The sequence below is a fragment of the Epinephelus moara genome, chromosome 6, assembly GCF_006386435.1.
Source record: "Epinephelus moara isolate mb chromosome 6, YSFRI_EMoa_1.0, whole genome shotgun sequence".
NCBI lineage: Eukaryota > Metazoa > Chordata > Actinopteri > Perciformes > Serranidae > Epinephelus > Epinephelus moara.
The window spans coordinates 8,757,484-8,772,002 of record NC_065511.1 but is presented as its reverse complement, the minus strand read 5'-3'; the positions used below and the strand labels follow the sequence as shown (position 1 = coordinate 8,772,002).

The following is a 14,519-nucleotide window of genomic DNA, read 5'->3' as shown; positions in this document are numbered from 1 at the left end:
AAGAAACTATTGCATCGCACTGTAAGTCATTTTTTTGCTGTCTGTCAAAGTCAGCAGTGTTGATTCACCATGACGCCGAAAAAACTCTAAGCATAATATCTTTCACAACGGGAGCCCGTCTCATTTTACCAGTTCACTTCTGATGACACTGCGGCTTCAGACATCTGAGGAGATTATTTCACAACCAACTGGTGCTGTCTGAATGTTTTCAAAAACCAAAGTGGCTTCAGAGAGCATTCATACCCCTTCCAGTTTTTGTTGTGTCATGGACTTCATTTAAAGCATTTTGTAAGAACGATTAAAGCATTTAAAGGTCTCCGCAGCACAGTTGGCTCTGTCACTGTGACATAGAAATACAGAACCACCAGGGCTCCTCCTTGAGCTAACTAAAGCAAAACTCCAAGAATCCAGCAGAGTTCCTGTTTTCCAGATGAACTAGTTCACCACCCATCTGATTTACTAAACATGCTATTGGCAGTGATCAGGGACCTTATCTTTTCATGCCTGCTTATTCAGTTTATATGATTTCTGTTCTCTGTGTTAAATAGTAGACAGAGAGGAGCACTTACATTGCTACAGCATCCATTCCCACCAGAGCCCCTTACAGTAAAGATAGAAATGAGCATCATACCCTGTTCCCTTAGATCTATCAGTTGACGTATTTTGTCATCTGACTTGAGTTTTCATCCCACTGATGGAAAGATAACAGATGGCTTTCTGTCTTTCAGATGGACAAAGGCAGAGATAAATTAGTTTCCCTTTCCACATGTGTTTGACTGGACAGACTTCTGTCAGACCTTAAACCAGTCAGCTGTTGCACAACTCACTGACACTGAATGTTCTCTGTAATCATCTATAATAGATCCCGAGGGGTTCTGAATTAACTTTAAATGACTCACAGTGGAAGAGTTGGTATTGTGTTTTCAAATGGGTAATGCAACACGTGTGTTTCTCAATCAGCTGGTTTCCAGACCTTTGCTTTTCTCTGTTCTAGTAGAGGAAAAAGGACAAACCTTGGAGCTTTGCTACAGTTCATCATGTAGTAGAGGATAAAGTATAATGCCTCTCTGCCCTTTTTCTTTTCACCTGTGTACTTCTTTTCTTAGTGAACCTTTCAGCTAGACCGGTGAGCTTCACAAAAATGCTAATAACATTAATAACAGCTTGCATACTTGGAATAAATTTCCAACCTCTGGTATAGTCCACTGGAGCCTCGGGCTTTGTATCGTTACTTGATAACTTTTAAGGTCCATAATGAAGTAATGAAGTACCAAGCAGTATCGAAACATCTCCAGTCACATGTTACCTTCAATAGATCCTTTTTGGTCCAGGGGTTTGATCCAAGACCGCCCTGACTCCCTGCCAGATTAGCAAACTTTCTGTTGCTGTCATATCCAGAGTTGCTCGCCTCTCTGCAAAGGGTCAGGTCAACGTCTGCCCAGTTAGAAAGAGCTAACACATTCAACACTGATCCGTTAAACAGTCCCAACACACTGGCACTGACACTGAAATGCCTCAACACTGTTGTTAAACCCATTCAAAACAGTTAGGTAATGTTAGCTTTGTGGTGCTAACAGTTAGCTCTGTCACTATGTGTGTGTGGGTGGACTTTGTCTCCAGTGCACAGCTCACACTCCCGCTGCAGCAGCTACAACCCATACAGTCTGTACCAAAACGTTCAAAACATAGACTTTAAAAAAATGGATGTAGCTACTGTGATGTCACCCACTGGTTTGTGGACTGTTGTTTTGAAGCCTCAAGTTCAGCATTTCAGCCGGTGCCATCTTGTTTTTTTTTCTTGGAGCCAGAAGTGACCAGGTTTGGGCGAAAGGCCGGTGCTGTGGAGGAGCAAGGGGTGGATCTGGCTGACAAGCCAAGGGCACTATCTGCAGACAGCCTGTCACTCAAAGCGGCCCACCCTTAATTATGCATAACTCAATGCCAAATGTAAATGGGTGAATTATAAAAAAAGTTTGCCCCTCTAACAGCTTAACAGCTGTCAAGACAGGGAAAATACCTGTGGCATAGTGGTTTTTATTAATCATTATTTTATAAACCATTAAAAAAAATGGAGAGAAGCAGCAAGTCTGAGCACTTAAGAGGCTGGAACCAAAGTTAAAGGGATAGTTTGGATCTTTTGAAGTGAGGTTGTATGAGGTAATTATCCGTAATCAGTGTATTACCTTCAGTACATGGTGGTCGGCACAATCCTGGTTTGGAAGATTAGGCAGCTGTGTCGACAAAAGTTAAGCAGTGCACTTCTGGGGACAGATGCTAGCAGCAAAACAAATTTAAGCCACCTAAAAAAACAAAACAAATCAATATCAGTCTAAATTGAAACTATAGTTAGGATATTTTCCCTGCTTTACCTTTCCGCAGATATCTATTTCCTTTAGCACTGCATTTTCTCAACCATAGAACGTCCATATGCCTTCACATAAGTGCAAGGGTGAGGCACAGTGTTACGCCACAGTTCAGCTGTTCGGGTCAGACGTTCAGCAGTTTATGAAAGAGACAATAAACACCAGAAGTAAAAAGAAAAAAAGTGATTATGACAGCAACGACCCAATGTTGTTCACCATGGAGACAAAAGAATACCTTTATAAAGCAGGGTATACAGAAGAAGAACTTTTGCAGAGGGAGACTGAATAGGCTGGAAGACAGAGATGTGTAGGAATATGAGGGAATATGGAAGTTCTTCAGTTGAGAAGATGTAGGGCCAGAGGAAAGGGCTGTCTGACAGCAACATAGAGCAGTTAAAATATTCTCAAAATAGGGTCCTTATAGGTTCCTTCATCATTATCTGGTTGTTTTTTTCCGTTCATTTACTGAAAAAGTTTAACGTCTACTTTTCAGTGCGGTGCCTCACCATATATGCACATGGCTCTGTCTTCTATTGTGTCCTCAGGTTTCATTATTTCTCTCTTTTCCAGGGGGTCCTATGTGCCTTTCAGCTAGCTAGCCAGGCCGTAACGGTTCAGTGTGCCAATCTAAATACACACCGTCTCAAAACCCAAATACAAGTATATGTTCACAATTCCATATTCCCGAAGACCATTGGGTTCTTATTGCACCGTGTTATTTCATTTTATTGACTTACAAGCTTGAAGGATGAACAAAAATATTGATGATCATTATTTCCATTGAACTTTTGTTTGTGGGTCAGTCAGTGTGGGTGGCTGTTGGACAGCCGCACTGTGCTGCCAGTTTAAATACAAAGTGACCAGAGTGTGGTAACCTTAAATACTATGTTATGAAAATGTGTTGGTTGTTACCCAAAGCCCCCCACGTGTTAAACACACACACTCACACAGGATGATGTTTCACTGGCTGAAGGTCAGTGCCGTAAGAACACAAACTCAGAGTACTTTCTGTTGCCGTTAGAGTCATTTATTTCAACCTTCTTCTAAAGCCGCAGTCCACCTCCAGTGTTAGGCGCCTGGCCTTTGGATTGTCAGCTTCAGCAATATTTAGTGTTTCATTCATTCCAAGTCTCAACACACTGCTTCTCAAATGACTCATATAATGATGTATTTAGCTTTTATATCGTTGGGAGCTAATTATCTTGTTTTCGGTTCACATTGTCTCTGTGAGAATGTCAGATAAAATGTGTGGTTAAGGATCATGCAGCTCAGGGTAAATTGCCGGGGTTTGAAAAAGTAGTTTGGACCACGACCATGCCTGAAGGCCAACAGTATTGATAGCTTTCCCGAATGGCCACACTCGAAGGTGGGGTGAAAAGCTTGCTGTTATAATGAAAAGCAAGATGTGCTAATCATTCAAGTCAGGATACTGGTGCTAACTTTTTGGCAATCTTTGACGGTGCTCTTGGTGTTGTGTTTTTACACATAGAATGCCTGTCATACACTAGAAGACTAAAAACACTAAGTCTGACACCCTCTCACATCTGAAGACAATGTGAGTTTTAGTCACACTATAAGATATTGCAAAGATCACAAAGGTCACTATTTGCAAGATTACAACTAGATTTATTTTTAAGTTATTTCCCATCCTGCTCCTGGTGGAAAATATGATGCCAACGTCCCTTTAAGAAATCTGACATATTAACACTTTATTTTGTGTCTGCAAAAACACATAACTCTGAAAAACACAAGACTAAAGGTGAGATAAGTTGACAGTATTTTTGTCAATTCTGCATCAATAAAGATAAACTTTCAAACTTTACATTTTGGATTTTGTCGGCTTAAATTGCTACCAGGCTCCGTTAGTTAGCTGCAATGTTTTATCAGGAGGGGAGCATGGAAATTGGGAGGCAAACTGTTTCAAATAACATTTCTCACTGAAATAAGTGCCGGTTGGTGGATCAAATAAGCAGTGGATTAAACACTGACTCTTGTTGACTCCACAACTTCTCCAGTTTCTACTAATTTTCCACAGTGCAAGAGAACTGAGACATGTCCTTGTGCATCTCAAGAGTTCCCTCCATGTTAACTGTCGACCCACTTTGGTGCTGGAGAGAATGCAGCTATTGGTTGTTGACAATGTTCATGTCATTAAATTTCAGTATTTGCATGAGCGGAGACTAAAAACTTCCAATAATATTAAACATGTTTGATTTTGTCAGAATGTGAAGAAGTTTGACCAAAGACAGCTCAGACTGAGTTTTATGACCACATTACACCAAACGATTGATATCACAAGAGCACGCACCAACCAAGCTAAAAGTAATGATTTCAATTCCCACATTGGAAATTTGTCTGTGACACTGAAATACCTTTAATAGTGGTTTGGTGTAAGCCTGTCATTGGATGACAGATAGCCTTTACCAATTGTTTCTACTTCATTTGACCTAACCAGCTTTGCCTTTTGTTTTCTCTCCCGCTGCCCTCACGTCACCTTCTTTTCACCTTGCCCTTTCCTTTCTCAGGTACCTCTCATGACTGGCGGCTGCGCTGTGATGCTGTGAACCTCTACTACACGTTGTTTGGTTTGACTCGACCGTCCTGCTTACCCCTGCCAGAACTGGGCCTCGTGCTAAACCTGAAGGAGAAGAAAGCTGTCCTTAACCCCACCATCAAGCCTGAGCTGGGCGTTGGTGCTGTTATGGACACAGCCGCCAGTATAGGCATCCACGGTGTCGGCATGAGCTACGCAGCTGTAAGTGTTGTGTCAGGACAGTTAGTTTAGTGTAAACACAAAATGCACTTTATGATCTACTGACTGAACTAAATTTAAAGTGATGTCTTGACAGATCCCATGAGTGTATTTCAGACACTGACCATAACTTGTGTAGTTTCAGCCAGCAAACACGTTAGTTAAAGACATACTACATCATTGGTTTCTTTGCTAATGGTGATGTAATGGGTGAGCTCCTCGGTGGTCTTTATTTCCCTCTGTTCTGAATGTCTCTGATTTATGAGTGCAACATAAACATTTTCAGATGGCACACAGATAGTAGCCACTTTGTAAAAACTTTGTTATCTTAGGTTGGATCTGTATAATTATGGCTACTATAGTGCTGCCAACAGTATTTGGCCGTACCTCATTCCCATTGCATCACCTTTGCACCCAGAATCACTGTTAAAGGAAAACTTTGTTTTTTGTGTTTTTTTAGCTTGACCCTATTTTCCCAAGTTTCTTTGTGTCTACCTGACTAACAGAGACAACAATTGTTGAAACTGGTCCAGTATTGAGAGTGCTGCAGCTGCAGTGGCCAAACAGACTGCAATGTAATCTCTATGGGCAATTGTGCAACGTCAAATTACATCCACTAAAGTGCTTGTTTTTGCCACTGACCGGCTCAGATTGTTATTTTAAGTGTCTGACAACATTATGGAAAGGACCCTTCAGAAAAATGTAACATTTTCTTTACCTTTCACTGATCTGTTCTGTTAGTGTGTGTAACCAAGTCTCAGTCAAGGAAAAGTCTCGTTCAGAGATCTAGTGGACTTTTCCACATTGTTGGAATCAACAAAAGATTTAGCCATGACATCGATATTCTTTTAGGCAACACTAAGCTAAGCTTTCTGTATTTCAACACAACAGACTCTTCCCAGCCCTGTGCGAACTTGACATTCGAGGCCCTGTTCATTAACATGCAAGCACAGAAATCACGCACAGTCGCATAGCTACTACTACTGCACTGGCCTCCGATGTCTATGCTGCTCGTATCACCACTGTGTCAGTCCAAGAAAGACATTCTCAGTCCCAGAGAGGAGGGAAGGAGGGGACAGAACACTGACCAAGGAGGGTTGGAGGGGAGAGGGGAGGAAAGGGGAACAAATGTTAGTCAAGCGCAGTTCCTGTGGTCCCTGGTCATTGACATTTGTGTATTTCATTATTACACTGTTTGCTCAGAGAGCTGTGTTTTTGGGAGAGTTTAGGGTGTGTATGGCGGTATGCAACAGTCATTTGTAAAACTGGTGGTGCCTAGAATGTCAACATGTTACATTACAGACAGGAGGAGGCAGTGGGAGAACTTAAGCCTATAAATAAATCATTCTACTTCATAACAGAGTTTTGCTGTTGAACAAAAGCATGGGGGTCAACAATGGTCATAAAAAACCTTTTGTCCACCAGCAATCAGCCTAAGTTAGTTCTAAGAGGCTGAGGCAGAGGCCATAATATAAATGTTTAAACTTTTATTAAAAAACAAGACAAACAAGGAAGCCACACAACTACATGTTAAAGTTTGTTTGTGTCTGCCAGGTGGATGAAGAGCCAGATCCTATTTCACTGGGGGTGTGCGGGGTGGGCCAGCCCCCTCAGGGCCTGAAGAGGAAGGCTGAGACCCCGCTGGGCTCCCCTCCAGAGCCAGGACAGGTACTGCAGCAGCAGGACGATGATGGAAGAGGAGGGCGCTTCAAGATCAGGGTAACTCATCTCTGCTCCTGCGCTTTGCATGGGACTGCCCACATACATGGGACCGTCTTTCGTACTCTGTTTGTCTCTTGTTTCATTCAGGCTATGTGCTTCTGTCTTACTTACATCTGGGATATTCTGTCACAATATTATCTCTTTAAAGACTCTGAAATATTGATGATCTGTTATTGGTGTTAATCTGCAGTTCAACACAATGGAAGACGAAGATATTGATATGGAGACGGTTCATGATAGTCAGGCCTTCATTCACCATCATCTCAACCTGTTAGAGAGACCCTCTACTCCAGGTGAGCACACACACACACATTTCTTACATCATTCTGAAAAATAAATAAAAATACACATGACCTGCTAACACACACCCACACCTGTCCTCTTTCTCTCCGTAGGTAAAGAGCCACCGTCAGTCGAACAGTCCATGCTCTCCATGCCTGCCACACCCGTGCCGTCCTTCTCCAAAGAGACCACCTGCTCGTCCTCCAAACACAGCGGTGAACATGGCCACCACCATCACCACCACCACCATGAGCACAAGAAAAAGAAGAAGAAGCACAAGCACAAACACAAGCATAAGCACAAACATGAAAGCAAGGACAAGGAGAAGGACAGAGAGAGGGACAACTCCCACGCCTACAGCAACAGCCCGGCCAGCGGCAGGTCCCTGCGCTCACCCTCTCTGTCTGACTGAACATCTAGAGGAGAGTTTGCTTTTGGTTCAGTCAGGGTAACATCCACTTAGCAGCAGGCTTGCAACCCTGTGAGCATGGAGACACAAAGTGGCAAAACATATTTAGTTCCAAACATTCATTGCACAGTAGTATTATCATACAGGGAGACTGTAATTGTAATCCTCAGATAACGGCAGCAGTCGATTCCTCAGCAGAAACAGCAGACCGTGTTGGCTTCTGAGAGGAAACAGAATTTTGAACTGAGGCTGCAGTGTCATTAAAGGAAACCCTCCTGAGGCGTCCTTGTATCCTCACACACCGCACACACAGCCTGCAGGAGTTTGTGGACTTTTGACACCGCTTCCAATCTGTCTGAGGCATGCAACCACATACACCTCTCTCCACAAGCAGGCAAATACAGTCCCAGCCAACCTCAGACAGCCCCCCCATAGACACCACTCTGGTGCGCCTCATCCCCACAGCTCAATTCCAGCATTCAATGAGTGGCTTCTGAGGGGGTGTATGATTGATCGTGGTGTGGATCAAACCATTCTGTGTGGACTGGGCCTCCGGTGTCTTTAACATCCTGCAAATGACATTTCCCTGTTTGCTCACAGATGGAAATTAAACAGAGGAATTTCCTGTACAGTTTATACTGTACAATTGAAACTCAAGTAATACTAGTGTTTTTAAAAAAATATATAATTTTTTGTTTCCCCTCTGTCATCATTGACAATAAAAGATACATTTTGTGTTCATGAATGTTTTAACTAGATTGAATCCAGCTCCACAGAGGCAATTATGGCTGGGTTTTCTCTGGCACTGTATCCCTTTGTTTGATTAGGTGGTTTTAAACAATGAAAAGAACATGCAGAATTCAACATGCCCCATTTAGATAACCAGAGGGGTCAAGTGTTAAAAAACGGTTTTCCTATTCAATCTGCCTCCCAAGTCCATCTTGCCTTTCCTAAGTAAAACAATAAAAGACAGAATCAGAACATTCATGTTAAGGCTCTTGACTCTGCTTAAATAGTCCCTGTCAGCATTTATTCCCATTAGTACTTGTTATTATCCTGTGATCTCCAGTGTGATATGAGATTGTCCCTGATGGTTGTGGATTCCCTTCTTGGGATTACAAACTGTTGATCAGGTGTTTTAAATACAAGGTTGATTCTTTGTTAAACACAATAATGTGCTCAAAGCTGTAACACAATATTGATTTCACAAATGTACCGACCAACATGTAGAGGAAAGAGAAATAACAGTTTGAGTAGCTTTTACAAGCTCTATGGAAAATTAAAGATGCTTCACTTAGGAACATGAGCCTAATGTTTTCTACATTGTAATTTTTGTTAACTGTTGATTTAATGTTTTTTTAAATAAATTGAATACAATTAGCAGTTTCTTAAAATGTTTGTGCTAAAAGCAAAATGTATTGATGCCTTTGTGAAAAATTGGCTGCAGCAACTTGTGAGCTACATGGAAGACTAATAATTTTTGTGTGTCCATGGTTAGATTGTGTTTGTCACTTGTCTCTTATCTCATTTAATCTTAGATAAAAAAGGAACCCCAGCACCAGTATTCCTCTTGAAGAAATCCCTCTATCAATAAAAGAAAGGGTAAGGACTGAGGACATAATGTCTCACTGACAGCAGAGACTCTGTTTTAAGCTGTTTGTTTGTTCTACCTTTATAAATTTACTTCATTAGTATTCTTTCATATTATTTTATAAGGGTCATTTTAGCATTGATTCAAACAAATATGCTCCTCACGGATACAGTAGGCTACATCAGGCACTTGCCAAAGGACACTGGGTGTCTGATGGTTATTGAAGTGCTGGTATAAAGGCATTTAATTCATTTTACTGGCGGGTAGCTGAAGTGTGGGAGTACGCAAGTGTGGAAACCAAAGACACAGAATGAATGTCATATATGATGGCAACATTACATGTGTAAAGATGCTGTGGCAGATCTGAGGAGCTGGTAAATCTCTGCTCCTGGCCCGAGCTGCGAACTGCATTCCCCCCACTCATCTTTCCCTCTTTGCTCTCCCCGTATCATCTGAATCGTGGCTGAGCAGAGCCCTCCTCCAACCCAACACCAATAAGAGTCCTGTCCGCTCTTCTCAGTCACCTCCCCCCTCCCTGCCTCCTCCCTCCTGCTCTCTTCAACGGTCCTCCTCTCCGGTGGTCCCTCGGTTTCGGAGTCAGCATCACTCACTCTCCGACCTACAGCACAGGACACGCTCAGCCCGACAGAGGAACATGTTGCTTCACAAACTGGTACGGTAAGACTCCATGTCTACAAGTTTTAGTTTTAGTTCACTCCAGTGTACTGACATCACTGTGCGTAAATCCGTGCGTAATTACGCGTTCATTTAACCGTATATCTTTGGTAGTTTGCGTTGTTCATTGTGGCTGAAAGGGCATATTCCTGTTTTTTTTCCTAGCTTTTGCAAGAATGCTCTTCTTTCCGCTTTCATTTCCGCTGCTAAGCATTTGCACAACAACTGTAGATCCGCCAAACCATCAAAGGCGATTGTTATGCGGATGCGGGTGGTCCGTATTCACTTTGAACTAAACTCCACACCATCTTGTTAGGTCATCGACAAAATACTTTAGTATGACCTGTGTTCGACCAATTACAATAAAGGAAGAGTTATGTGAAGCTGTGATTTGGTCTGTCCACATTTTTTGGCTTTAATGCTTCACAAAAAAATTGAAAATATAAAGTTGAGAATTCATTATAGAGCAGCCAGTGCTCCACAGAAGGCTCAGCCTCCAGGACTGTTTATTTTTTTTAATATAGCAAATAAGGAGAGAAATACAACACATTTTGAAGCATTTAGCAATAATCACAGCAAATGTAAAGCCAAGCAAAACACACAAAAAGTGTGTGTCATTTGCAGGGAAGAACTGACTTCTACTTTTTAAGAAGTATATAGTCTGATGAGAGGCTGTTGTGTCTGTCATTTCTGTTTTGTTGTTGACTCTCTAATGGAAAATAGACCTCACGAGCTTTGATTAGTTCATGCAGCAGTTATACAAATGGCTAATGTCAGATGTGTTGTCGTTGTCTCAGCTTGTTTGGATCCTGTCAGTCCTGTGTGGCACTGATGTGTGCTCAGGATTTGTCTACGACCGGCCCAGACGCTCAGGAGAGGACGGGACGTCAGCCAGGACAGAGTGTGAGTACGCTGGCCTTGTTACAGGAAACATAGAGAACATCTTTGAACTGCTTGACCCTGAGCTGGCAAGCACTCACACAACTGAGGTGGCCTTGAAAAAAAAAGGACTGAATCTCTCCCACCCTCAGGGTGGCTGTTTTTGACCGATGGCTTCCTTGTGGATAATAGGCAGGAGAAAAAAATCCTACAAAAATCAGTAAGTGAGTAGAGCGCCTGGACTGTCTGTCAGATTATGGAAAGATTTCACAGAGTCAAGTGGGAACATGGGAATCTGTCCTTTTTCTTTGGTGTGATATCATTTGAGCAGAAAGAGTATTTCCTTTTATACAGGAATGCCTTATGTGATATACCTCAGTGGCTCAAGACCCGTCAATACAATGAAATGTGTACTTGTGACTCCTGATCACAGGGTGCTTCGGTCTGAGCTGTGGGGAGTTGAACTAAACAGTGATTTCCCCTGAAAGGCTGTAACATTGTAATCATTTCTAGAGCTCTGAAATTGCACATGATAAAAAGCAATGTCAACAATAGTGTAAAAAGCCCATTCCAGTTTCCTAAAGTCCAAGATGACAGCTTCAGATTATTTATTTTGTTCAACTAACGCGTCCAAAACGCAAAGATATTCGGTTTAATACCACGTAAGACTTTTGTAATTGAATATCTTTGGGTTTGGTATTGTTTGGGATAAGATAGGACATTGGCCTCAAAGAAACTGTAATAGACAAACTTTCACAATTTTCTGCCATTTTATGTGCTAACAGATTAATCTGAAAACAAACTATGATAAATCAGTGATGAAAATAATTGTTAATTGCAGCCCTGCATCTCCACACTACAAGCACTGTGTGTCTAATCAGCAAGTACAATGCAACTGTGCATTGAGCTCATGTGAAAGCCTCTCAGAACTGTGTTCAGCAAACCAGAGAAAAAGTCACACACTTTAATTCCGTTGCCAAAGTGGCTCGGCACAGGCGCAGCAAAGTGTATTTTGGATCTGCATTAATGTATCTTGGCCAAGTGTGGGTAGGACATGCCTAAAGCTACGCTCCAAGTCCAAGACACACGCAGAAAACAACTTCTGTTTTTTTTAGAGCAGAGTAAATCTTGAACCCTATGTGAGCTTCAAGTGCAATCAGTCACCCTAGTTAGCCGGAGTGACACACGTCCACCCCCGGCTGTCTCCCAGATCACTCCCCTAATGAACAACATGCAATTAGATGAGAACTAACTTTCCACACCAGCAACTGCAGCTCCAGAGGAATGTCTCCTGCTCACTTTATTTGCTGGGTTATGTTCTATATGAAGTGTCTGCCAGTGCATATGAAATGAGCGAGCAGAGAGTATATGATGGTGGTGGTGGTGGTGGTGGTGGTGGGTAGGTGGAGGCTACAACGGATCACTGTGACCCTGCGAGGTTGGGATTGGGCAGCCCGCGTGTTTTTTTGAAGAGAGAGAGTGTGTTTGTGTTGCTCTACTTTGAGTCAATATTAAGAGAGCATTGGAGCTCATTTTCTGCTCCACATTCTCAAACCCTGTCGGCATGAGGAGGCAGAGCTTGCTTCACTGTGCCGTAGATTGTCATAGCAACAGGCGGCGGCTGCAGTCTGTGCTGGAATTTTGTTGCTGTATGTTTTTGCAGCATTTTTGCATCAGAAGAATTTGGGGAAAAATGCATTTGTGGACACCATGAGTGTAGATTTACAAGAAAATCAAAACACATGGCACAAATGTTCTTCAATATACCACACTTTATTTACCAAAGGTTTAGGGTTATCTTAATCTTCATCAGGCTGGTATCTCAAGTTGTTTACAGCTTCATAACAGTTCATCAGTTCGTCATTAGACTGAATCAGTGAGTAAACAGATTGAAGCTCCAATTTTCATAAAAATGGAAAAAAAATTCTTTACTCTGTCAACTTAATTTTTCAAATCACAATATACTATTTTATAATTCAAATTTTTGCTTAATTTTATAGAAGAATATCTAATGACAATAAAACAAATCAACACAGAACACAGGGGGGTAACCGAACAGACACTGATATAGGAGTGTAGGAGTGTGAGGCTCTTTCTAACATCTTAGAATCAGCCAGGCACAACTTACTAAGCCAGTTATTAGTGCTCTGAATGCGAATTTACTCAACCGCAATAGTTTCGTCCCAGAGGAGACATAATTTGGTCATCTGGGCAGCTCACATGCTAACCATTCACCTATGTACCCTTGGACATTCCCGTTGTGCATGCATGTGTGTACCTTGTTCTATTTTACATTTCCAACATAAATTGTCTTTAATTGGACCCACTGTATTGTGTCCTATAGGGGGTTAGTTAAATAATAATAATATCTATAAGGTATTTCATATTGAATTAATTTGGTTCTGGCTTCTGTACAGCGGTGCCCCCAAAAGGGAGCCGTACAATTGCTGCTCCCGCGTTCCGTCGAAAATAAGTGAAGGCTGATACTATGGCACACTCTTTTTTTATGCCTCTGTGCTGGTGATAGCTGTGGCCGGAGGCATTATCTGTTCAGGTTGTCCATCCGTCTGTCCGTCCGTCCGTCCATTCATTAGCCCATCAGTACACATTTCTTTAAATTCGGCACAAATGTTCACTTGGACCCAGTGATGAACTGAGTAGATTTTGGTGGTCAAAGGTCGAAGATCAAGGTCACTGTGTCTTTGAATCCATCTCATTCTCATGAACGGGGTATCTCAAAAACACCTGGAATGGATTTCTTCAAATTTGGCACAAACATCCACTATGAGTCAAGGATGAACTTCGTTGTCATAGGCCAAAGGTCAAGGTCTCTGTGACCTCATCCATTGCATTCTCTAGTGCGCAGTATCTCAAGAATGCCTTGACGGCCGACTTGGACTTAAAAATGAACTGATTAGAAATTGGTGGTCAAAGGTCAAGGTCACTGTGACCTTGTGTATGTCTTATTCTCGCGAATGCAGTACCTCAAAAACACCTTGAGGGAATTTCCTCAAATTTGGCTGAAGCGCCCACTTGGACTCAACAATGAAATGATAAAAGTTTGGTAGTCAAAGTTCACTGCGACCTCACAAATCTCAGAAATTCATCCTCTAAGATGAACATCACTGTGACGCTACAATGCTCTACAAGAGTATGTTTCTGGCTATTAATCAATGTCATAACTCAGGAACAGAAGGGGAGACATTTGGTCAGATACTAAATTGACGACCCTAATCTTGGCTGCCCACCTTGAAACTGTGCTGATTGTATAGATCTTCTGTGCTGTCAGGGGGAAGATGTGTGTGAAGCATCCATGTTTTCACAGACACAAACAGTAATTGCAACTAGACAGGTTTGTGGAGGCATACACCCGTAAGGTGGTAATTCTTGTTTAGGCTGTGAAACTAGACAACCTAAGGCATTTGTTAATATCAGCTATGTCGGTATAGTTTGCTGGAGAGGGGATTCATAACGCTCCAAAGTTAAGAAAATTTTTGCAAGGTAACAACTGGCATGGCCATTTTCAAATCGGTTCCTTGAACTCTCAGCTTTGGATATGTGAATGAAATGGGTTCTATGGGTACCCACGAGTCTCCCCTGAATCTGAGTAAACTTGTTTTCAGTAAATGCTTTGGTCCTTATCATCAGTGTACTCCTTCAAATTAAAGCTGTATATTTGACGTGTTAAGTAAAAGGACACCCAGCTTAATGAAAGAACAATGAAGTGCCTAACATGTAAAGATACATAACTTATTAAAAGCAAATTTGCCGTATTTGGTCATTCAAAACACATAATCAGATCTTTTCCATTTCGGATCACTTCTTGATAACCCAGCCCCGGGGCAG

At 42.0% G+C, this 14,519-nt stretch overlaps 2 protein-coding genes across 4 annotated transcripts in view; both read left to right on the top strand.

Annotated features, from left to right (window-relative positions):
- taf2 (TAF2 RNA polymerase II, TATA box binding protein (TBP)-associated factor) overlaps positions 1-8,908 on the top strand; it is a 35,331-nt gene extending 26,423 nt beyond the window's left edge. For both annotated transcript variants that reach the window (XM_050047705.1, XM_050047704.1), the window contains exons 24-27: positions 4,889-5,118; positions 6,670-6,834; positions 7,028-7,130; positions 7,233-8,908. In XM_050047705.1, the coding sequence (XP_049903662.1) occupies positions 4,889-5,118; positions 6,670-6,834; positions 7,028-7,130; positions 7,233-7,531 (797 nt within the window). In that variant the 3' untranslated portion in view covers positions 7,532-8,908. The remainder of the gene's footprint in view (positions 1-4,888; positions 5,119-6,669; positions 6,835-7,027; positions 7,131-7,232) is intronic.
- An 801-nt stretch (positions 8,909-9,709) lies between these two features.
- Positions 9,710-14,519, top strand: part of enpp2 (ectonucleotide pyrophosphatase/phosphodiesterase 2) — a 40,440-nt gene continuing 35,630 nt past the window's right edge. For both annotated transcript variants that reach the window (XM_050047709.1, XM_050047708.1), the window contains exons 1-2: positions 9,710-9,792; positions 10,592-10,697. In XM_050047709.1, the coding sequence (XP_049903666.1) occupies positions 9,775-9,792; positions 10,592-10,697 (124 nt within the window). In that variant the 5' untranslated portion in view covers positions 9,710-9,774. The remainder of the gene's footprint in view (positions 9,793-10,591; positions 10,698-14,519) is intronic.